Below are 25459 nucleotides of genomic sequence, written 5' to 3'. Positions count from 1 at the left end.
CCTAGCTCCAAGTAATGGCAAGAAGCCATACAATCTGAATTAGACTCCATGTCTGAAAACCAAGTATGGGATTTGGTCGATTTGCCAGATGGCTACCAAGCCATTGGAAGCAAATGGGTTTTCAAACTGAAAAAGGACAAGGATGGGAAACTTGAAGTTTTCAAAGCTAGATTGGTTGCAAAAGGTTACAGGCAAGTCCACGGTGTGGATTACGATGAAACCTTTTCACCAGTTGCAATGCTAAAGTCTATTCGGATAATGTTAGCAATCGCTGCATATTACGATTACGAAATATGGCAGATGGATGTCAAAACTGCTTTCTTAAACGGCGTTTTAACAGAAACTGTGTTTATGACACAGCCTGAAGGTTTTCAGGATCCAAAGAATGCTAAAAAGGTATGCAAGCTAAAGAAGTCAATCTACGGATTGAAGCAGGCATCCAGGAGCTGGAATATACGTTTTGATGAAGCAGTCAGTGACTTTGGTTTCATCAAGAACGCAGACGAATCTTGTGTATACAAGAAGGTCAGTGGGAGCAAAATTGCTTTCCTAGTATTATATGTCGACGACATATTATTTATCGGAAATGACATTCCTATGTTGAACTCTGTCAAGATTTGGCTTGGGAAATGTTTTTCGATGAAAGATCTAGGAGAAGCACAGTACATATTGGGCATCAAGATTTACAGAGATAGATCTAAAAGGATGATTGGACTTAGTCAAAGCACTTATATCAATAAGGTGCTTGATAGGTTCAAGATGGCGGACTCCAAGCGAGGCTACCTACCCATGTCTCATGGAATGACTCTAAGCAAGAATCAGTGCCCAAAAACACTTGATGAGCGTAGACGAATGAATGGGATTCCATATGCATCATTGATTGGTTCAATAATGTATGCTATGATATGTACACGCCCGAATGTTGCGTATGCACTCAGTGCTACGAGCAGATACCAGTCAGACCCAGGAGAGGCGCATTGGACTGCTGCCAAGAATATTCTGAAGTACCTGAAAAGGCACAAAGATGACTTCCTGGTCTATGGTGGAGATGATGAATTAATTGTTAAAGGCTATACGGACGCAAGTTTCCAAACCGACAAAGATGATTTCAGATCACAGTCTGGGTTTGTCTTCTGCCTCAACGGAGGAGCAGTAAGCTGGAAAAGTGCTAAGCAAAGCACCATTGCGGATTCTACAACTGAAGCGGAGTACATTGCTGCACATGAAGCAACAAAGGAAGCTATATGGCTAAGGAAGTTCATAGGTGAACTTGGTGTAGTCCCCTCCATTAAAGGACCAATAGCCCTGTATTGTGATAATAACGGAGCTATTGCACAGGCAAAGGAGCCTAGACACCACCAGAGAGTCAAGCATGTACTTCGTAGATTTCACCTTCTACGAGAGTTCGTTGAAAGAAAAGAAGTCGAGATAAGCAAAATTGGAACTGATGACAACATATCAGATCCATTGACTAAACCTCTGCCGCAGGCGAAGCACAACTCGCACACTGCAGCTATGGGAATCAAGCATATTGGAGAATGGCTTTGATGTCTCTGTTTAATGTTTTAAAGTTTTAGAGTTTAAATCTTTGTAAAACATTATTGGTTAATCATTCACAATAAATGAAGAGAATTCATTTTTCCATTTAATTTGTGGTTTATTAAATGATGAGTCCCTTCAATTTGACGATATATTCAAGATAGACTGCCAGGACCAGTCCTGTGACTAAGAAATGTCTATCAAGTGAACTTGAATGTCAAAGGTTGAAAATGGTCCCTAGTCGGAGTTTTCTATAAAATTGGACGCATAGAAAACGTTAGACGACTAGAATGCAAGATGACTAGTAGTTCTGTTTCTTGAACTATGTGGACATGGCAATGTCATAATCATTTGCATAGATACTTACTTTGGGAAGACTAGTATCGGACAAGACCTATGAAACTTTACTGTAAGAGATGAAAATCTGTCATAAGTAAATTTCATTAAAAATTATTAGACACTAAATCCTCAATACCTGAGTGATTTGAGATTACTTGTTTGAGAACTGGTTGCTTTGACGTTGACCAACCGTCGCACCGTAAAAGGAGGCTATAAAGGCAACGCTCAGGTAATCACCTATCAAACGAAGTCTAATCTCAAGATCGCAAGATTGGGATTGTCCTCCCATAAATCGGGATGAGATGCTTAAAAGTTGTACAAGGCCACTCGGAGAGCTAGAAACTATGAAATGCATGGCCGTGCTCGGATGAATCATAGGCTATGATTATCTGTTTATTTGATCAGTTGAACTCTGAAACCGAGGAACACCTCTGGACATAATAAGGATGAAAACTCTTACCTTATGTTCAAGAGCAAGCATCGAGCGACAAAGGAATTAGGAAATGCACACTTGTCCCTAAGGACAAGTGGGAGACTGAAGGAAATAATGCCCTTGGTCCAAGTATGCATTCAATGTTAAGTCTAATAAATGCGGTTCAGTATTAATTAACAAGTTAATAATTCAGTGAGATCAAGTGAGCTGAATGCCTAGCTAGAGGCCGCTTCAGTTCAAGTGGAATTAATGATATTAATCCACAGCTTACTCTTGACTGAACCCCTAGGGTCACACAAATAGTACGTAAACGGATCAAGTATTTAATGGCATTAAATACTCCATCTAAGGATATTCGGAATCGACGGATCTTGGTTTCAGTGGGAGATGAGATCGTCACAGGCAAGAAATGAATACTCCGGAAACGATGATATTGCCGGAAACGGAAATATGGATCGTATCGGAAATATAAATATTATCCAAGTCGTAGATGTTGCCGGAAACGGAAACATGGTACGTATCGGAAAATATTATTGGAAATGGAAATATTGCCGGAATCGGAAATATTGCCGGAAACGGAAATATTGTCAGAATCGGAAAATAATTCCGGAAACGGAAATATTAAATATTTGTTCGAAACGGAAATTGATTCCGGAATCGGAAATGTTGAATATTGTTCGTATCGGAAATGAATTCCGGAATCGGGAAATTAATCGGAAGCGCGTCGTGCGAATTAGCATCGGACGAGCTTGCTAGACGAAGGCCCAGCACGAAGCCAGGCCCACGTCCAGCAAGGAAACGCGCGCCACAGCACGCCAGCCCAAGGCTGCGCCAGGCCCACCGCAAGGCAGGCCCAGCGCGCGCCCAAGGCTGCGGCAGTCGTGGGCTGCGTTGCTCGGGCTGTGCGCGCGCGCGCATGGGGCCCCTCGTGGGCTGCTGTGCGTGGGTGTGTGTTTGTGTTCACATACGAAACCTAAAACGTACAGGATTCGTTTAATAATTAAATTCCTGATCCTATTTGATAAATTAATTAAATAAGAGTTTCATTATGATTCTAATTTAATTAATTCGTATCCTAATAGGATTCCAATTCTCTTTCCATACCCCTATAAATATGTGGCCTGGGTTCACGATTTATAACAAGTTTTCAAGTATTCAAAGTGAGTTTTTGAGAGAAAAATTCAGTCACATACCTTGCCTAAAAGTGCCGAAATTTTTAGTACCTTAAGGGCGATTCTAGTTGGTCAATCTTAAGGCGGATCCGGACGTGCTGTGGACTATCTACGGAGGGACGACACTTGGAGTCCTAAAGACTTGTTCTTGTTCGGTTCGGGCGCAGCTAGGGAAGGCACGCAACAAAGAGTATGCATCTAAACTATGCTATATGATTATGTGTAAATAATATGTATTCCTGGCTAAATGGTTTTTCCGCATGATTTATGAATTGTCATATGTATCATAACCTAACAATAGGCACATAGAGAATTAGGGTTCTATGTGTCTCTAAGGTTTGACCAAGTGTAGATGGAAAACATAGTGCATTAGGTTTTTAGAATAACCTAGGGAACATTATATGTTCTAACCGAACAAAGCACAAAGTCTATGGCCGACCAGCACACAGACATACACACACACACACACACACACACACACACACACACACACACACACACACACACACACACACACACACACACACACACACACACACACACACACACACACACACACACACACACACACACACACACAACTTGCACGCGGCTGGGCCTTGGGTCGCGCCCAAGCTAGCGCATAGTGTAGCGCTGCTGATTCTGATGTAATGTTTCTTGGCCCGCGCACGCACATAGAAGGCTAGGTCATGGCCTTAACGTTGTCGTGTTTCCGCTGCTATTATGTTTCTGCGCCCATGGGCTTAGCGCTTGGGCTCGTGGGCGAGCAACTTGCTCGTTCCCTTTTTATCTTGCGTCTAATGCTTTCCGGCTATTATTTATCATATAGTACTTGGCGATCCAACGTCGTACGATACGATTATTCGTTTCGCCTAGCCTATGATTCTATGCAATACGATAGACAATTACGATCTGACGTCTTATCGTATATTTACGTTTTTGAACTAAATTCCCGTATAGCCATTAAATGAATTTTCGATTCATTTAATTAGGCGATCTGATTTATGTCATTGGTGTGACCTTGTAGGTTCAGTCGAGAGTAAGTTGTGAGCCTAATAACGATTAGAACTCACTGATCGGAAAATAGCTTCAGCTAGTTGTTCCGATCACTTGATCTTACTAAATTAATTATTCATAATTAATGTGAACCCTGGTATTAGACTAATGCACCTTGAATGAAGGACACATTTCCTTCAGTCTCCCATTTGTCCTTTAGACAAGTGTTGTAATACCTCGTATTTTTATAATAATTATAAATATATTTTATTATATTTATAAAGCATTTTACGATTTTTAGAATTTATTTCGCATTTAAATATTATTTAAATGTATTTTAATTAAATAGAATATTTATTATTTTAATTAATTACGAAACGAATTTAATTTTCGAGTCGGGAAATTTAATGGGTCGCAAGTAATTTTAAAAGGTTTGGGTTTTAAATGAAAAGTCCAACTCGTTTTATAAATCGAGCCCAATCAAAAGAATTTAATTATAAGCTTAAGGCTAGCCCAATCATTTAAATACTAAGCCCAATGTCAAATTGCCAATCCTAGCCCACTAGGGATATGAGAGCCTATAAATAGGACTCTCCTCATTAAATGACCCCCTTGTTTTTCATTTAAGCCTCTCTCTTTTTCTTGCCCCACACTCTTCCTCTATTTTCTCTCTCTTTGTGCCCGGTTCCTCACCCGCACCGCACAGCACTCGCGTGCCGTACTGCGTGCCTCGTTGCTCTCCCATCACTCTCGCCCACTTCCTCTCTTGTTCGCAGCCCGCAGCGCGCACTCGAGTGCCCTGCGCTGCTGCTCTGCTTGTTGCTGCTGCGTGCCTCGCGCTCGCGCCCAGCCTCTCTCTCTCGCCCTCGTTGTGTTGCTGTGCGCTGCTGCTTCTCTCGCCCAGCCACACGCGCACACCTCTCGCCCTCACTCTCTCGAGCCCAGCGCGCTGTCCCTCGCCCTCACTCTCTCGCGCCCAGCGCGCGTTGTGCCCTGCTCGTCGACCCTCTGCTGCGCGCGCACACACGAAGTGTGTGTGTGTGTGTGTGTGTGTGTGTGTGTGTGTGTGTGTGTGTGTGTGTGTGTGTGTGTGTGTGTGTGTGTGTGTGTGTGTGTGTGTGTGTGTGTTGCTTTGTTTCGTTCGTTCAATTCTTTCGCCCAATCACATTAATTCGTGGTTGTTCCGTGCTATAGGCCGGATTGGTATAATTCCCTTCTTCCTTACCTATTCTATTTCAATTCCGTATTTTAAATTATATTATCATTATTGTTTTGAATAATTAAAATGTTGGGAATCGGTTGTGAACACCGTACTTTGAGGATTTATATGTTTTGATTCATGAGGCGTATTTTAATTATTAAAGCATGAATTTTCAGATTCGTTTATTTAATAAAGGTTTGATTTTTATGATGATTAAATCGGTTTTACTGAGAATTTCAAGTTAGGGTTTTAACCTAGACTTAATGGGTCAATTGATTAGCATAATTGGGTGATGAATTTAATTATGATAATCAATTATATTTTCAGATTTATATAAAGGCTTAAAGTGTTGATTTTTATTGATTTTAAGGGCGGAAAAAGTATGTTTTCATACTAGGGATTAGTTTTGCAAATTGAGGCGATTATTTTATTAAAGAACGATTGAATTCTAATTGTTAACAAGGTTTAATATTTTATAAAGTTGCTGAAAATTTAATGAACATGGAAATAATTAAAGTTTCATTATTTTGATGATAGGAGGTGATTTCTAAGTAAGTGCTCGTTTTGCAAAGTGGCCCCTACGCTTAGGTATTCAAGGTACGTACAAGTCTAGGGCGACCACACCATTTGTCAAAGGCATTACCATGATTGTTGTTGATGTGAATTATATTATGTAGATTCATATTTGTTTTGGTGAACGATCATGTGGATTATTATATTGGAATTATTAAATTATTGGTTGAACAAGCATGTTGGGATTATTATGAGTATGGATTTCATTGTCAATCATGTTGTTCAATATTTATGCATGTATGGTTTGTTTCACATGCAAGGGATGAATTATTTATTGTTATGCTATTGTACGGGATGTCTAGCATACTTTTGAGCCAATTATCCGTACCACGTCGTACTATTTATTTTACCACATGTGAAGGGTTAGCTCACGTAAGCCACCGCACATGTAGGGTTCAGTTGGAAATATTTTATATGAAATGGATTAGGAATTGTCGTGCAAGGGCACAACCCTCATGTTAATAGGCATGATGTGGAATCTCACCTTTTGTGAGAAGGAACTTGGTAGTAATTTCACTACGTCTTGATTTATTGATCACAAGTCCTAAAGGATTAAAATGAGATTGTTTTGGTTGTCGTTTATTAATTGTATGTATGTACGTGTGTGTTCGAGTCTCGAGTTCACCATTAATAAATATTAATAAACGTAAAGTGCAACCAGAACAAGCTTCAAAACTCTTGGAACGTATATACCTTGAGTATGAATTATGGGGGGAGACTTGCCGGAAAGCTTGATCTCCTACTAATGATACAAGACGTTGTTTCATTCATTTTATGCGCTGGAATTCCGTCGGTATGGCCCGACACTCGGTATGGTCCGTTAGTTATTATTATTATGGTGTTTGGTGGGCTCCCAATGAAGGAAATAATGCCCTTGGTCCAAGTATGCATTCTATGTTAAGTCTAATAAGTGCGGTTCAGTATTAATTAACAAGTTAATAATTCAGTGAGATCAAGTGAGCTGAATGCCTAGCTAGAGACCGCTTCAGCTCAAGTGGAATTAATGATATTAATCCACAGCTTACTCTTGACTGAACACGTAGGGTCACACAAATAGTACGTAAACGGATCAAGTATTTAATGGCATTAAATACTCCATCTATGGATATTCGGAATCGACGGATCTTGGTGGGAGCTGAGATCGTCACATGCAAGAAATGAATGCTCCGGAAACGATGATATTGCCGGAAACGGAAATATGGATCGTATCGGAAATATAAATATTATCCAAGTCGTAGATGTTGCCGGAAACGGAAACATGGTACGTATCGGAAAATATTATCGGAAATGGAAATATTGCCGGAATCGGAAATATTGCCGGAAACGGAAATATTGTCAGAATCGGAAATATTATCGGAATCGGAAAATAATTCCGGAAACGGAAATATTAAATATTTGTTCAAAACGGAAATTAATTCCGGAATCGGAAATATTAAATATTGTTCGTATCGGAAATGAATTCCGGAATCGGGAAATTAATCGGAAGCGTATCGTACGAATTAGCATCGGACAAGGCCTGCCAGACGAAGGCCCAGCACGAAGCCGGGCCATCGCCCAGCAAGCCAGCGCGCCACAATGCACCAGCCAAGGCTGCGCCAGGCCCACCGCAAGGCAGGCCCAGCGCGCGCCAACGCTGCGGCAGCGTGTGGGCCTCGTGGCAATGGGCTGCGAGCTCGCGGGCTGCGCGCGCGCGCATGGTGCCCCTCGTGGGCTGCTGTGCGTGCGTGTGTGTGTTTGTGTGCTATACGAATCCTAAAGCTATCAGGTTTCGACATATGATTAAATTCCTAAATCTAAAAGGATGAATTAATTAAATAAGAATTCTATTGGGATTCTAGTTTAATTAATTCGTATCCTAATAGGATTACAATTCCCTTTCCATACCTCTATAAATAAAGGCCTAGGGTCATTATTTTATATAGAGTATTCAAGTATTCAAAGTGATTTTTGAGAGCAAAAATTCAGTCATATAATTGCCTACATTAACCGAAAATTCTAAGTACCTTAAGGGCGATCCTAGTTGGTCAAGCTTAAGGCGGATCCGGACGTGCTGTGGACTATCTACGGAGGGACGACACTTGGAGTCCTAAAGACTTGTTCTTGTTCGGTTCGGGCGCAGCTAGGGAGGGCACGCAACAAAGTGTATGCATCTAAACTATGCTAAATGATTATGTGTAAATAATATGCTTTCCTGGCTTTATGGTTTTTCCGCATGATTTATGTTTTGTCATATGAATCATAACCTAACACCCAACACCCTTACTTTATGGAATATTCTTTTGGCCCGTTCGAAGCTTATTCTAATTAAATTGTGAGTCAAGAGTCAAGTCAAGATCGAGTCGAGTCTTGTATTCATGATTTATGTGTTAATTTCTAAATGGCTTTTGCATGTTGATTAGTACTTAGTGAGTGATGTATGTTTATAGTTTTATTTCACTCTAGTCTTGTAAGTACTCAGCTTTTTGCTGACTACGTGCTTTGTATCTTTTGGTCATGGCCTTTGCCTTAATGACCCTATGATGATCCATCATTTGCACTTGCATTGCTGGGGAGTAGAATAATATAGCAGGTTGGTAGATCGAAGTACGATCGAAATCATGTGGCTTGGGATGATTGAGAGAGTTGCATGCTTTCGTACTTTAAAACTATTTTTATCTATACTCTAATTATGTTTGGGTTTGTTGAATTTTGATACTTTGTTTTTGGGCGGTTATGGTTCCAACTTGTAGGAGGCCTCGATAATTTATTTATGTTTTTAAAAGTTAGTTGACATTAAATTCCGCTGCGTAATTCTGGTAATAGCCTTAACCGTTATCACGGTGGTGGTAATACTTTAGTAATTCCTTTATTTTAAGTTGGAAAATGGTTTTATAAAAGCAAGGAATTATTAGGGTGTTACAAAGTGGTATTCAGGAGCTTAAGGCTACATTGTAGTAAGTAATATTACAAAGTGGTATACTAGAGCTTAGTTTCATTCCTTCTTTGTAGTAAACAATACTACAAAGTGGTAATCGGAGACTAATGCGGAACTTTAGGATTTTTTTTAAAATATTATTTTCCTAAAGTCAAAACATATTATTTTGAGTACTCAATATTTTAAAGGTCAAATATCAATTATTTTGGGTCGTTTGAAATAAGTTGAAAACTTGGATTATAATTTAATTTAATTTTTTTTTTTTGAAATCTTAATTTATTCGAAATTTTCGAATTTAATTCAAAATATTTTTTTTTCAGATTTCCCTTTTTAAATATCCGAATTTACTTATTTATTTATTTAATTATTTATTCGAATTTTTCGGATTTTACAAAACAAAAAAAATTCGGATTTTCCTTTTTATTTAGACCCGAAATTAATTTATTTATTTAAATTGATAATTCTTATTAATTTTCGATTTTAATTTTAATAATTTCAACTAAGGTAGGAGTTATTTCTTAATTAATTTCGAAAATTAATATTACTTTCAAGTGAGGAATGGGTAGATTAAGAAGGGCATATTAGTTTAAGTATGCATTTTATGTGATTATGTGATTATGTGATCTAATTATTGCCACGTATGTGTTTTGACCATGTTTTATCTTGCCTTGTATGATTATTTGCATCATAATTCATGTTGAGCATATACTTGTGCATTGGAATTGTACGGCTCCACGGACTATTTATTGTATCCTTTTTGGGTTGGAATTTCTATGAAAACGCGTTAGTAAGACTTTTTAGTTGTGAATTTTTCAGGAATTAAGATGCTACCTTCTAAGTTCTCAAGTCTAGGATGCCTAGAGAAACTGGATAACGAGACTCCTCATATGTATGTTCAGAAGATTGTGTTTGCTTGCTACTACTTTGCTTCAACCAAGGATATGCCTCACCTTAGGCAAAAGGATATGATGGCTAATATGGTTATTCATTGTTTGATCCATAGGAACCCTTACATAGACCTTAAGAACAAGTTCAGTGACATGCACTATAATGATGGTACCCCTAATTGGTACAAATATGGGACTGGAGATGGTAGGTGGAAGTATGATGCTGAGGTTCTCACTACTATCTTAGAGGTTGCGGAGAATAGCTATGAGGATGGGAAGTATTCTGCGGGTCTAGGTATGGGCTATGGAGGAGTAGAAAGTGATGGTGAAGATGGCATGATTCATGATGAGCAAGCTAATGATGTTGAGGAGGATGATGATGATGTAGTGGAGATTGAAAATCCTAATCCTGTAGTTCCTGAACCAACAATTGAGATATCTAGTGGATCTGAGGATGAGTTTGAAGAGAACAATGTGGTTGATAGTGAGCCACAACAGGATGATGAGGCTATGGATGAAGACTTTGATCCGGAAGAAGACTTGGATGATCCTAATGATCAAGACTTTACTCCAGAGCAATACAAAGAAAGAAATGATCGTCGTGATGACATTAGTCTTTAGAGAAATGTAATCCTTAGTTATTTATTTCGTTGAAAATAAAGTGGCAAAGCTACTACTTATGGTTATTAGTTCTATTATAGTTTGGAGAAATAAAAGTTATATCATTGATGGATGTAAGACTTTATCATTGAAGCATTAATAAAAGCATTGAATTTCCTTTTCGTTATCTCTTAAGTTCAATTTTCAATTCTAAGTTTCGTGGGTATCGCAAAGGGATTAATTGTTTTTTCTTCAGTGAAATTTTATGTGCAAGGTGGTCAAATTAGCAACCATCTAAAATTTCATGCATCGAATAGGTGGGAGAAAAGGCCCAAAGTTGGCGTCAACTCCCCTAGGGCACGTGTTGTTTGTGTTCTTGTGGTCAGTAGGTTCGTTGTCGAACTAGTGCCTTAGCAATGTCGTCTCCAACCAATATTACAGTTAGTCTTTTATTCTATTCAGGAGAAGGGATATGGCTAACCAAGAGATTTCTGAAGTGGTTAGACAACTAGCTGAGGTAGTTTGAGACCTAGCTCAAACTAGAGCCAACCCAGTGCATGATCCGGCTGGGGAAATGTTTAAGAAAATAGCTCAAAGCAAGCCTCCACTGTATAGCGGAGAGATTGAACCAAGTGTGCTTGAAAACTAGTTGAGAGAATTTGATAAGCTTATCGTAGCTGTGAATTGCCCCGAAAACCTTAGGGTAAACAATGTTGTGTACTACCTTAGAGGTGAAGCTGACTTATGGTGGCAACGATGTGAGAATACCCTTAGAGCCACACCTAACTTTGGGTGGGAAGCGTTTAAAACTGCATTGAGGAACAAGTTTTAACCACCTTACCTGAAGAAGCAAAAGGCGCATGGAGTTCATCGAGCTCAAAATGGAGGGTCTATCTGTAACGGAGTACTATTCTAAGTTTATAGAGTTGTCTAGGTTTGCACCTGAAGTGGTGGCAACGGAGGAGCTCATAGCTCAAAGATTTGAGAATGGATTGACCATGGACTTGCAGTTGTTGTTGTCTGGAGAGACCTTTATCTCATTAGACACCCTGTACGGAAAAGCTGCTCACCTGTATGGGTTACAACAAAGGAAGAATGGAAGTACTGAGAAAAGAAAGGATGTTGGGAACTCGAATCAGGGGAGTAACCAACAGAATTAAGGAAATTTTAAGAAGCACAAAGGGAATGGGAATTTCCAGTTTAGAGCTAACAATGGTGGAAATCGCAATAACCAAGGTGGTGGAAATCAGTCTGGAAGGAATGGAGTAAGGACCTACAACTGTAGGCGCTGTAACATGAATCACCCTGGAAAGGATTGTGACGAAAACTTAGTGACCTGTAGATTCTGTCAGAACTTAGGTGTAACACCTAACAATTCCTTGCTTTTATAAAACCATTTTCCAACTTAAAATAAAGGAATTACTAAAGCATTACCGCCACCGTGATAACGGTTAAGGCTATTACCAGAATTACGTAGCGGAATTAAATGTCAACTAACTTTTAAAAACATAATTAATGAAATATTGAGGCCTCCTACAATTTGGAACCATAATGGCCCAAAATCCAAAGTAGAAATAGTTCAAACGTTTCAAACATAATTAAAGTAAAGTTAAATAGTTCAAAATACGAAAACATGCAACTCTCTCGATCATCCCAAGCCACATGATTCCGATCTACCAACCTGCTAATTTATTCTACTCCCCATGAATGCAAGTGCAAATGATAGATCATCATAGGGTCATTAAGGCAAAGGCCATGACCAAAACACACAAAGCACGTAGTCAGCAAAAGCTGAGTACTTACAAGCATAGAGTGAATGAAACTAAAACATGCATCACTCACTAAGTACTAATCAACATGAAAAAGCCATATAATAATTAACAATCAATCATGAATACAAGACTCGACTCTTGACTCGACTCTTGACTCACAATTTAATTAGAATAAGCTTCGAACGGACCAAAAGAATATCCACAAAGGGAAAAAGGTGATGGGAGCCAACCATACACCAAATAATAAATAATAAAATCGGGTCATACCGAGTGTCGGGCCATACCGACGGAATTCCTGCGCATAATATAAATGAAACAACGTCTTGTATCATTAGTAGGAGTAAGAGCTTTCCGGCAAGACTCCCCCCATTGTTCATACTCAAGGTATATACGTTCCAAGAGTTTTGAAGCTTGTTCTGGTTGCACTTTACGTTTATTAATATTTTATTAAAGGCGAACTCAAGACTCACCAACATGCACACATACAATTAATAAACGACAACCAAAACAATCTTATTTTAATGCTTTAGGACTTGTGATCAACAAGGCAAGACACTTGTGATATTACTACCATGTTCCTCCTCACCAAAGTGAGACTCCACATCATGCACATTAACATTTATTAAATAATTCATTTGTGCGGGTTGTGCCCTTGTACGACAAATCCTAATTCATTTCATACATAATATTCCCAACTGAACCCTACATGTGCGGTGGCTTACGTGAGCTAACCCTTCACATGTGGTAAAATAAATAGTAAAACGAAGTACAAATAATTGGCTCAAAGTATGCTAGACATCCAGTACAATAGCATACAAATAAATAATTCATCCCTTGCATGTGAAATAAACCATACATGCATAAATATTGAACAACATGATTGACAATGAAATACATACTCATAATAATTCCAACATGCTTGTTCAACAATTAATCCAATAAATCCAACATCACAAATCACATGCTCGTTCACCAAAATAAACATGATTCCACATAATGTAATTCACATCATCAACAATCATGTAATGTCATTGACAAAAGGTGTGGTCGCTCTAGACTTGTACGTACCTTGAATACCTAAGTGTAGGGGCTACTTTGCAATAACGAGCACTCAACTAGAAATCACCTCCTATCATCAAAATAATGAAACTTAAATTATTTCCATGTTCATTAAATTTCCAGCAACTTTATAAAATTTAAAACCTCCTTTAAACTTTAGAATTCAATCGTTTTTCAGTAATAAAAACGTCTCAATTTACAAAATCAATCCCTAGTACGAAAACATACTTTTTCCGCCTTTAAAATCAATAAAAATCGACACTTTGAACCTTTATTCAAATCTGAAAATATAATTGATTACCATAATTAAAATCATCACCTAATTATGCTAATCAATTGACTCATTAGGTCTAGGTTAAAACCCTAACTTGAAAATCCCAATAACACTAGTTTATTATCATAAAAATCAATGCTTTATTCAATAAACAAATCTTAAAATTCATCCTTTAATAATTAAAACAAGCCTAATGAATCACAACACACAAATCCTCAAACCACGGTATTCATAACCGGTTCCCAACATTTTAATTACTCAAAACAATATTAATATAATACTTTAAAATACGGAATTTAAATAGAATAGGTAAGGAAGAAGAGAATTATACCAATCCGGCCTATAGCATGGAACAACCACGAATTAGAGTGATTGGGCGAAAAAAGGAATTGAATTACGAACACGAACAACACACACACACACGCGCGTGTGTGCGCGCAGGGACGAAGGGACGCAGCAGCGCTTGCGCGCAGGACAGGGCACACGGCACGCTGGGGCGCGCGCATGAGAGGAGGGGCGAGAGAGCAGGGCACAGCGCGCGCTGGCGCGAGAGAGCGAGCGAGGGAGCGAGGGAGAGCGGGTGTGGCTGGCGCAAGCAACGCACACAGCAGCAGCGCAAGGGGCGCGCTGGCTGGGCTCGAGCAAGAGAGTGGGCGAGAACGAGGGGTACAAGGGCACGAGCAGCACACGAGGCACGACGAGTGCTCGTGCTGTGCGTGCGGGTGAACCGGACCAAAGAGGAGAGAGAAAGAGGAGTGTTGGGCAAGAAAGAGAGAAAAGGGTTTATGACAAAATAGGGGGTCATTTAATGATGAGGAGTCCTATTTATAGGCTCCTTATTGTTAATGGGCTAGGCTTAGGGAATTAGAATTGGGCTTAGGGAATTAAATGATTGGGCTAGCTTAGGACTTGAATTAAATTCTTTTGATTGGGCTCGTTTAGTAAAACGAATTGGACTTTTTATTTAAAACCCGAAGCTTTAAAAATCATTTGCAACTCATTTAATTTCCCGACTCAAGAATTAAATTCGTTTCGTAATTAATTAAAATAATAAATATTCTAATTAATTAAAATACATTAAATAAAATGCATTTAAATGTTAATAAATCGTAAAATGCTTTATAAATATAATAAAATATACTTATAGATATTATAAAAATACGAGGTATTACATTAGGCCATAGGGAGTACGAATGCTATTATAAGAATGGAAATCCTAACCAAGGTAACCACCGGAACAATAATCGGAATCATCGGAACTGAAATGGAGGAAATGGAGGTGGAAACCAAAGGAATTACCAAGGTGGTAACAATAGTAATAGCAATGGCAATCAACACAACCATGGAAAGCCTGGAGGAAACCAACAGCAGAATGGGAGCCGAAACAACAATGGAAACACCAATGGAGGTGGCTATAACAAAGGAGTTGCCAAGGGAAGCTGAATGTGATATCTAGGCAAGAAGAGGAGACTTCCTCTGAAGTCATAGCGGGTACTTTCTCTATTAACTCAGTTTTAGTTAAAGTACTATTTGATTCTGGTGCAACATATTCTTTTATCTCAGTAGACGCTTTGGGGAAATTAGGTTTGAAAGAGCCTGAAATAATTGAGGTACCTATAGTCATACCTACTGGTAGCATAGTGAAGTGTACCAAAATCCATAGAGATGTGCCTTTGACCATAGCCAAGACCGTATTCTTATCTAACCTAATCGAGTTTGAATTAGGAGAGCTAGATGTGATTCTAGGGATGGATTGGTTGGCCATGTTCAAAGCCAAAATAGATTGTGAGAAGCAGAAGGTTCACTTGAGGTTTAGCTTAGGCAAAGTAGTGTCGTATCGTCGTTTTGGTAAACCTAAGAACATACGGATTATCACGGCAATGGAACTCGTGAATCTAGTCAGTAAAGGGAACCCAGTCTTTTTATGCAATGTGAGAAACCTAGAACATGTGACCAAAGATCAACCTGAGGACATTGCGGTAGTGAATTAATTCCTCGATGTGTTTCCGGAAGAGATCCCGGGGATGCCTCCCAATCGACCTATTGACTTTACCATAGACTTAGTGCCTGGAACCGCGCCTATCTCGAAAGCACCATATCGAATGGCTCCAGCAGAAATGAATGAGTTGAAAGGCCAGTTGGAGGATCTATTAGAGAAAGGTTACATTAGGCCAAGTGCATCGCCTTGGGGAGCACCAGTCTTGTTTGTGAAGAAGAAGGATAGAAGTATGCGGCTCTGTATAGACTACAAGGAGCTCAATAAGGTCACGATCAAGAATAAGTATCCTTTACCTAGGATAGAGAACCTATTTGACTAACTGAAAGGAGCAGGAATCTTTTCAAAGATCGATTTGCGCTCAGGTTATCAGCAATTGAGAAATGCTGATCACGATATACCAAAGACCTCATTCAGGACTAGATACAGACATTATGAGTTCACCGTTATGCCTTTTGGGTTAACCAATGCACCTGCGATATTTATGGACTTAATGAACCGTTTGTTCCATGCCTATTTGGACAAGTTTGTAGTGGTTTTCATAGATGACATCCTGGTGTATTCGAAGAGTGAAGAGGATCACGCTAAACACTTAAGATCTGTGTTGAGTACGCTGAAAGATAACCAGTTGTATGCCAAGTTCTCAAAGTGTGAATTTTGGTTGGAAAGGGTTGCATTTTTTGGACATTTTGTGTGTAAAGAAGGAGTGGCAGTAGACCCTGCTAAGATCAAAGCTGTTAGTGAATGGCCTACACCTAAGAGTGTGACTGACATTCGAAGTTTTCTAGGATTAGCTGGCTACTATAGACGCTTTGTGCAAGACTTCTCTAGGATAGCCAAGCCAATGACAACCTTGATGAAGAAGGAAGCGAAGTTTGAATGGAATGACCAGTGTGAGGAGGCGTTCCAAGCCTTGAAGACGCGATTGACAACCGCGCCGGTGTTAACCTTACCAGATGAGAGTGATACCTATGATGTGTATAGTGATGCCTTTAAGAATGGTTTAGGCTGTGTATTGATGCAGAACGGAAAGGTTATTGTGTATGCGTCGAGGAAGTTGAAGCCATATGAATCCAATTACCCTACCCATGATTTAGAGCTAGCCGCCATAGTGTTTGCATTGAAGATATGGAGACACTATCTGTATGGTGTGAAAGTTCGAGAAAAGTTGGCAAATTGCATTACTAGTCATTGTCTTTGATATTTTATTGTGGTGAATCTTAGATTATGGATGCTAGTTTTTCATATGATTGTAATGTAATCGACTTTTATATTTACAATTATATACTATTTAATTTAATTATCTATATAATTGAATACCTTTTATGTAATGTATGGAGGTTAACTAGTGGAGTAGATCAATTATATAATACATGTAGCAGGGAAATCAGTTATATAACTAATCTAGATCAAGTGCGGCTCATTATAGGCCAAGTGCGGCTCATTTTTGTGCTTGTGATGCCCATTTCTATATCAAGTGCGGGATCATTTTCAAATTTGGCAGCACCAAATATGTCAAGTGCGGACTTATTTTCAAAATTGGCAGCACCAACTATGTCAAGTGCGGGCTCGTATTCTAAAATTGGCAGCACCAAATTAGTCAAGTGCGGGCTCATTTTCCAAATTGGCAGCACTTGAAACATCAAGTGTTGCCAATATTTTGGCAGCACTTGAGAAACATCAAGTGCGGGCACGCCATGTGTTGCACATGTAAAAGCCCGCACAAAACCCCTTAAAATGAGCCCGCACTTGAGCTTTTTTCCTCTAGTGATTGGTGCAGCACCCACAAGGTGGACCAGGAACGAGTGACTCAAGCTCATTTACTTGCAACTGGAGCTTCACGACATTTACATTGCTTTTCTAATTTTTCGTAGTTTTTTTCAGTTAGCAGTTGTCAAAAAAAAATGATAATTTATTATTTATTGTTTATACAACATTGATTTGAACAAAGTAATGTGAATTAATATGCTAATATTGTTATTTTATGTTGGTTTCATGGTGCCTATGTGAGTGATGATTAATGAGTGAAGATGATGAAGTTGAGTAATAAAAGAAGATGAACGGTGCAATGAAGTATCAGTAACAGTCTCGTTAATTTTATTTTATTTTAACCCATAATCATAAATGAAGGCATTTAATATTTATATGGTAAGTCTTTTTTTCTTTTTTTTAATTTTTTTTTTTTTCAATTATCAAGAATATAATGAACTATTTTGAAGGGGCACCAAAAATAACATCAGTTTTTCTGAGAATAAAATAACATCAGCTTTTCACTATAATAGAGATAGATTTATTTCCGTAAATAAACCGTAGCGAACCGGGTCGATACAAAAGCGAAGAAATTGAAATCGTGACAAAGCTCGCTCATTGGAAACAGACGACTGCCATCTTTCTGCCATCCCCAGATCTTCTCCCCTTTTTTCTCTCTCCTCTTTCCCCTGTAAAATAAAGAAATCGAGGTTTAGGGTTTGGCCCTAAATCAATTCGAAAAAACGATGCCTCAAAGTGGGAAATTGATGCCTAATTTGGATCAACAAAGCAAAAAACTCCTCAATCTCACTGTTCTTCAGCGATTCGATCCATGCATTCAAGATATTCTTTTCACTGCTGCTCATGTCGCCATTTACGAATTCAGCATGGGTCAAAATCAATGGGTTTGTTCTCCCGAATCATCACTCATCTTCCTCTTTTAAGATTTTATTTCTGCTTTTTATTCCTAATTAAAATTTAATTTATTTCAGAGCCGTAAGGATGTTCAGGGCTCCCTTTTTGTTGTTAAAAGGTAATTTAATTGTGTTATTTGCTTCGTTTTCACATCAAATTGAAACTGTACGGCCCGGTTCAGTAGGTGGTAATTTAAATGTTATTGGATTATAGTGTAATTTTGCTAAGAGAGCATCATGTCAATGTCCATGGTAATGTTTTTCTGATGAATAAAGAAATACGGGTTAAATTTTCAATGGGGATGTATTCTTGAACTCATGTGATTAATCGATGTTGCAGGAGTGAAGATCCTTGGTATCAGTTTATTGTGATGAATCAAAGGAATACAGGTCAGCTTACCCATTGAAATTTGATAGCTTTGTGTATAATCTTCAAGTATTGTGTTTTTTATGTCATATGATTGAAATCGATGTGTATTTATATAGAAATATTTAAAGGCGGGTGTGGATGTATAATTCATCATAAGGAGATGTGAATGATACTAACTTGATCCAGGCTCTAACAAGTTGTGCAACCCTAGAACTCATCTGGTTTCATGTCTCATAATGAGTTGAACAAAAGCAATGGAAAGAATAGAAAAATATGCCCTTGATTGAACTTAAAATGTCACGTCTTGTTTAGTTAGGATTTAGCCTCTCACCAAAGTGAAGCTCCTCTCGGCCTCTCCTACAATGAGCCGCTGGTACGCTAAACCTACAGTTCTACACTTTGTTGTTGCTGCTACTTCAAAAAAATTTGCGTTCTTGTCACTTCATTTTCAACACTTTCTTGGTGCCTCAAAAAATATGATCATGAAAAGAAAAAGATAAAAGAAGCTCATCCCCACAAAGGCTCCATTGTCAGAAGAGATAGCTGGAGCAAAGTTTCTGTGTATTGGAGATTATAGAGATCAATCTACAGTACAAACCTTACTATAGTAATCTCTGATGTTTATTTTGGCCATTAATTGATACTATATTTAAGATCTTTGAATATTGACCCTAGATCTGAAAAATCTTTTGCTGGTGATGATTTCCATGAGAATCAAACTGTTAGCTATGGTCAGTGGAGAATGTTGAAAACACCGTGGGATATTAGGCTGAGTGATTCTTATTTTCTAGTATTTGCTTTGCCACTATAATCTTTGTTTGTTACCAAGTTCAATTGCTGCTTACCCTCCTCCTCTTAGCATGCAGTCATGCACTCTTTTTGAATGTTTCTTGGACCTTGAAATTCATGAGATGTTTTTGGGAAACATATGAGCTATCAACAGTGTTAAAGGTGTGCCTAGGCGTTGAGGTGCAAGGCGTTTGGAGCCAGCGCCTTTTATGGCATGGGCGAGGTGATTTTGATGAGGCGCACCCCCCGAGACGCACACCATTTTTTTTCACATTTTTTTTTAAAACATTTTATCGGGGTGCCTCACAGTGCGCCCAAGGCGCTGGGAACTCCGAATCGACTAGGTGCGCCTTGAGCCTTTTATATATCGACTAGGTGCGCCTTGAGCCTTTTATATATTTTGCTGATAAAATCTTGCATAGCACATCTGTAACTATTATGCAACAGGCTTTGCACATTCCTTGACATTACTAGTGGTGACAATTTGATGAAAAGACCCTTCTGGGGCTTCTTAGATTACACAAGCTGGATGATGTGTTTTTGTTGGGCAAACATGCAATTTAAACTGAACAAATGCTTTGCTAATTTATTAAGGCAAACCAAACAATTGTGGCTTAGATGAACTGTGAATCCTTTTCTGTTGGATCCCCTGTACATTGATGTACATGTGCTTCCATGCATTTAAACATCCTGAGTCATGGCCTTTTGTATATCAAAGTTCCTTCAATATCAGTATATAAAGCTCACGATCTGTTCTGTTGCAGAAAACCTTGTGGAGAATCTCTCAGGGAATTTCGAATTTGACGTTCAAGTTCCTTATATTTTATACAAAAATGTTGTTCAAGAAGTTAATGGCATATGGTTTTATAATACACCAGAAATCGAGGAGGTTGCTGATCTCTTTAACAGGTGAGGTCAATGTTGAAAAAGAGCAAATTTGTTGTCATCTCTTTCTCAGTTGCTCTAATTATGTCTATTTTCTGCTCCTGCTTTGTTTCCGTTCTCCGAAATGTGTCTCTTGTTTGGTTTTGTTGTGGGCAGGGTCTACCACATATTATACTAATACTTTGACATCATTCAATATTTATTGTTAGCGATCATTATACTCATTCTTGTGTGTATCCTGCTGCAGGATCATTGCGTCGTTTACGAGTTCTTCAGAGCCATTGGTAGACAAAAGGTAGTTATTTACCAGTACGAGTGATTACAAGTATTTCTTTACATAGGATTTAAAGAAATAACCAGGTCACTACTACGAGTTAAAGGAAGAAGATAAAAGTGGGGAAACTGCATTTGAACTTTTTGAACCACTTCCACATTTTGCCATTTTCCGCATCTAATGTAGTTGTGATGATGAGTAAGCTATCAAAGAAAGATGTAACCGCAACAATTAGAAACTTAGTGTACCTTCTTTTTCTGGTAATAGTTGACAATTGCTAAGGGTATTATTTTATTGGTATGACATGTGATGCTGCTTAATATATAATGACAAAGAGAATTGCCTTATTTTGCTTGATGTGATTCTTGATTGTTGACTTTGATGTTATATATACGTAGGTCCTAGTTTCAAGTACAAGGTTTGTGAGAATCTTGTGGTGCAAATTTGTTGCACAGAGCATAAATAGAAGCTTCATAATTATAACTTGTTTATGTTGGCTTTTATTATGCAGCGAGTTTAAGGAAGTTGAGCCTGTCCCATCCGCGTCAGTGATGGAAAGCCCATTGGAGCTATCAACTGGCTTATCAGCTTCCGTTAGTGCAGCTGGTGTTTCTGAGATTAGTTCTATCGCAAGATTTTTCAATGTCTGTACTGGGAAGTCTTGATAAATAAATTTCATGAATTAGTATCGTTTCTTCAAGTAGCGTTTTGTTGTTTTCTTAGCTTCCTTTGGTAGAATGGTTCTCGCGTCTAGCAACTATGAATTAAAGGATCTTCATTCCCAACAAAAGACCAGTTGTAGTATGCTACCATGAGTTTAGAGTCTGATTTGTCTCCGGCATTTTAAATGCTGTTGTGAGATTTTGAGTTATCAGTGTTCTGTGATTTAAGTTTGATTATCCAGCATGTTAGCTCATGCTTGACATTTCTAATTGAAGCCATGAGGTATCTCTTTTATGGTATCTTTTGTTTCCACCCTCGTCTAAGATGTGATGAATCCGTACCCCATGAGTCGAGATGGCTTCTGCAGTTGTTTTGTATCTCAGAGACATTCATTACACACCCTGCCTATTATAGTGTATGCCTGAGATCTGGTCCATCGAAGAGCTCCCTTTAATATTTCAGATAGCTCAAATTAACTGACTGTTAGCTGGATTATTTTTAGGTTTTATTTAAACTTCCGAATGTTTCATGTTTTATCTTCTTTTTCTTTTCTTTTCTTCTTTTGCTTTTCTGCTTTTCGTAGATAATTTTTTTTCCTTATTTTAGAAAGGAAAATACTTAAGATACTGTGACGTTGAAAAGGTTAAATCGCTTTAAAACTCATCTTCCTGCGGTGACACCTGCACCTTGGTTTATTTTCCACTGGAGGGCTTTTGCATAATCGACAACTTTTGGTTGCATGAATCTTTGAAATATCCTTCAAATAATATGAGCTTGACAATTGGTGATCAACAAAGTTTGATGTCCAGTCCAAGTCTTCTGTTCAACTAGTTTTTTTTTGCATATCCAATAAAGGATGAATGAATTTTTGCACCATCCTGTATTTCTGTGAATTATTTAGTATGAATTTGATTGATTGTTAGTTGTCAAGCAATTTTTTTTTCTGACTGGTTTGATATGGTTTCTGTATCAGGTGGCAAACAATGTTTCAGAAAAGCCAGTGCAAACTTATCATCCTTCTAGTGAACATTTGACATTGATAGGCACGTCCAGTCTGATGCCTACTTCTACTGGGCTGCTTCAAGTACCTTCAGGGGCCACATCTGCTCCAACTGTTCATCTAATTCATCATCATGATGGTTCTGATTCAAATTACAGAAGCAATCAGATAGCAAATCTTGTTACGCCTGCAATCTTTCAAACCCCCCATCCCTCTTCATCTGCAGTTTCACAGCAACCTCTTTCATCATCCTTGCCACACACTACTCTGCAGCCTTCATTAACTTTGCAGCGCCCATATGGTGCCCCATTTCTCCAACCTTACCCTCCGCCAGCACCATCGCCATTTCTTACACCACATAGTGCTGCTGCACCAATCCTTGGACCTGTTATTGATCGGGGCAAAGTTCGTGAAGCTCTTCTGACGCTTGTCCAGGTAACCCCTCCCCACTTGGTCCTGTTTTATTTGCTGTAAGCTTGTATTGTGGGTTTTCAACCTGCTATAAAATCTTGTTATTCTTCTTTGTGCTTCATCTATGTGTGCGGTCTCCATCTCATCTATTTTTCCACATTTAGCTGAACATGATTGACTTTGGCTTTTAGTCATTGGCGTCTTTTGTCATCTATATGCTATCTACTTTTAGGACCTTGTTGTCACATGGATCATTGTGTTAATATCTTGAGAGTTTTTTCCCAGTTCGACTGGATGATACTGCAAGAACACTAAGTAACTGCATAATGTCTAGTCTTTATGATCATGATGCTTTTGAACCCAGTAAAATCTATCATTGGGTGCTGGGGTAAATCTGAAATTTGAAGGACTTACAATTGATGGTAAAGTTTGATGTGCGTAGCAGACATTGCTTAGTGTCTGGGACTTGACTGAATAATTTTCTGTACACCATCAAGTTCTTTGTTTATATTGTATAGTATGTAAATAATGATGGCTTTTTTCCTTGGATATTATTGTACACCATTAAACAAGTGTCTAATATGTTCATGATGTACCAAAATTGTCTTGGTCTAGTGGCAAGGTTTGCTCTTGTGGCATTAAGGTCCTGCGAACAAACTCCATTAGGGGCTCTTGGGGTGGGATTCCCTGTCCTCCGCCATTACTTCTCTGTCTGGGCTGGTGAGCTCCCTGCGATAGACCTGGTCCTGGCATAGGCTTACTGGATTACATTCCCTGAAAATTTAGCATGAATTTTAGTGCATTCAAGTTCCTGAAAAGTTGATAATGTTCAAGATGATTTTTAGGGTCTGCAGTGCAGTGTATTTAGCACGGGAAGAAAACTTCCATATTTTGTGTTCTATAGAGACTAAATATAAGTTTGGAATCTGTTTCAGGACAACCAATTCATCGATATGTTCTGCAAAGCCTTACAGCACGTTCACCAAGTGTAAGCATATTGTAGAAGTGGCCGGGTGTTCTGAGGACGTTTGTACAGGACTTGTGTATTTGCCATTCCCATTTTGGGTTGCATAATATTGAAGCAAGAAGCTATGCCCTTCGAGGGCTTCCAGCATTTCGTTGCATGTTAGGGGCTGAAATGCGACAGCCGATCTTGGGTAGGAACTTGTTTCCAGCTTGAATTGCCAACTTCGGAAAGCGCAGTTCATAATCTCTGTCAGTATCAAAGTATGGTATCAGTCTGTGGCTGTTAGAGAGATTATCTTCACTTCATCTTAGGTTTTTGTTGGGATTAGTGTCATTGGGTTTGTGGTCTATGTAATCCATTTTACTTCTGAACTATTGATGAATATACAGGTAGCCGAACATAGCTCAGAGAAGAATACAGGTCAATGGAATAATGTCCTTGTAATAAGACAGTTGAACTTTCTTTTATTATGACTAAAAAGAAAATAATTGCTGCAACTTTTGCAACTATTATAAATTGCTCTAGTTTTTTTTTCTTTGACATAGGCTGAATTTGACATTAATAAAAACAGAATTACACCATAACTAAAAGTTTACCAAAGCCACAATGAGCCTTAGTAGCTATTACACAAAGGCTACTTAAAACATAAGATATAGTTGCTTCTTTTTCTAACAGACCTTGGTTGTTGAAACCCAGTATTACGCTTTACCGGAGATCATCACTTCCTCACCGGAAATTGTGCTGAAACTAGGGTGGTAGACATTAAGAGAATTTCCTGGAAACATGTGAACCTTGGAATACGAGAAAATAAGTGGAACAAAAGGACCTCCATGGGTTGGATGATTCTTGACCGTGATCATTTCAATGTGCTCACTAACAACATGAGTCATTACCAATGACTCGGTAGGCATGCTATGAATTCCCACAAAGTGGGGAGCACCATTCAGATAAGGAGTTTTGAAAGCAATGAGAATAAATCTCGTTGCTAACCTAAAAAGAGAACTAACTAAAAAGGTAATTCTCACGACCCAACTAACAAACCAAACCTGAGAACACTTCATCCTCCATTCACATATACCTTATCCCCTCGTCCTAATTACCATCAAAACCAAGATCTCTAACCAAAGAAAACCTACTCCAAAGTTCAAACACCACACTTTGGAGGAGGAGATGACACTTATCCTCAACACCCTCAACCTAAAATCTAATTCCAGCCCTTCTGCTCCCTCCATACTCCACATTGGATATAACCACATAGCATATCCAACAATAATCCACAAACACAACACAACCTTAACAGGTACCCTGCTAACAAACAAGACAACTACCCACAAAAACCACAACCAACTGGACACAGTAGCCATGAATTTTCACACACTCCAAATAAACAGCATTTAACCTCCTGTTAAATCTAAAAAAAAACAAATAAAACAAACCCTACTCTAAAAAATTAAGCCTTTAACCTCCTGTTAAATCTAAACAAAAACAAATAAAACAAACCCAACGCCAAAAGATTAAGCCAAACAACACCCAAAATCTAAGCCAACTGGGGAGATACACAACAAATAAACACGAATTTGGTCAAACAATCCCAAAACATAAACCCTTAACTAATCTTTACCTTACCGTCAAGATTGGGGTGGTCCAACACTATAAGACGGCGACGATTAGACTAATCTTTA

The 25459-nt window shown here is 38.6% G+C and overlaps 1 protein-coding gene across 1 annotated transcript; it reads left to right on the top strand.

The window, feature by feature from the left end:
• Positions 1–18085: 18085 nt before the first annotated feature.
• On the top strand, positions 18086–24274 carry LOC110797526 (mRNA-decapping enzyme-like protein). The gene is made up of 8 exons (XM_022002644.2): positions 18086–18409; positions 18497–18537; positions 18759–18808; positions 20342–20486; positions 20710–20757; positions 21248–21380; positions 22373–22834; positions 23746–24274. Exons 1-8 carry the CDS (start codon positions 18251–18253, stop codon positions 23800–23802), a joined length of 1095 nt encoding a protein of 364 aa, XP_021858336.1. The 5' UTR covers positions 18086–18250; the 3' UTR covers positions 23803–24274.
• Positions 24275–25459: the final 1185 nt, after the last annotated feature.

The sequence above is a fragment of the Spinacia oleracea genome, chromosome 2, assembly GCF_020520425.1.
Source record: "Spinacia oleracea cultivar Varoflay chromosome 2, BTI_SOV_V1, whole genome shotgun sequence".
Taxonomy (NCBI): domain Eukaryota; kingdom Viridiplantae; phylum Streptophyta; class Magnoliopsida; order Caryophyllales; family Amaranthaceae; genus Spinacia; species Spinacia oleracea.
The sequence above is the reverse complement of the archived record's forward strand: the minus strand, read 5'-3'. Positions and strand labels throughout refer to the sequence as shown.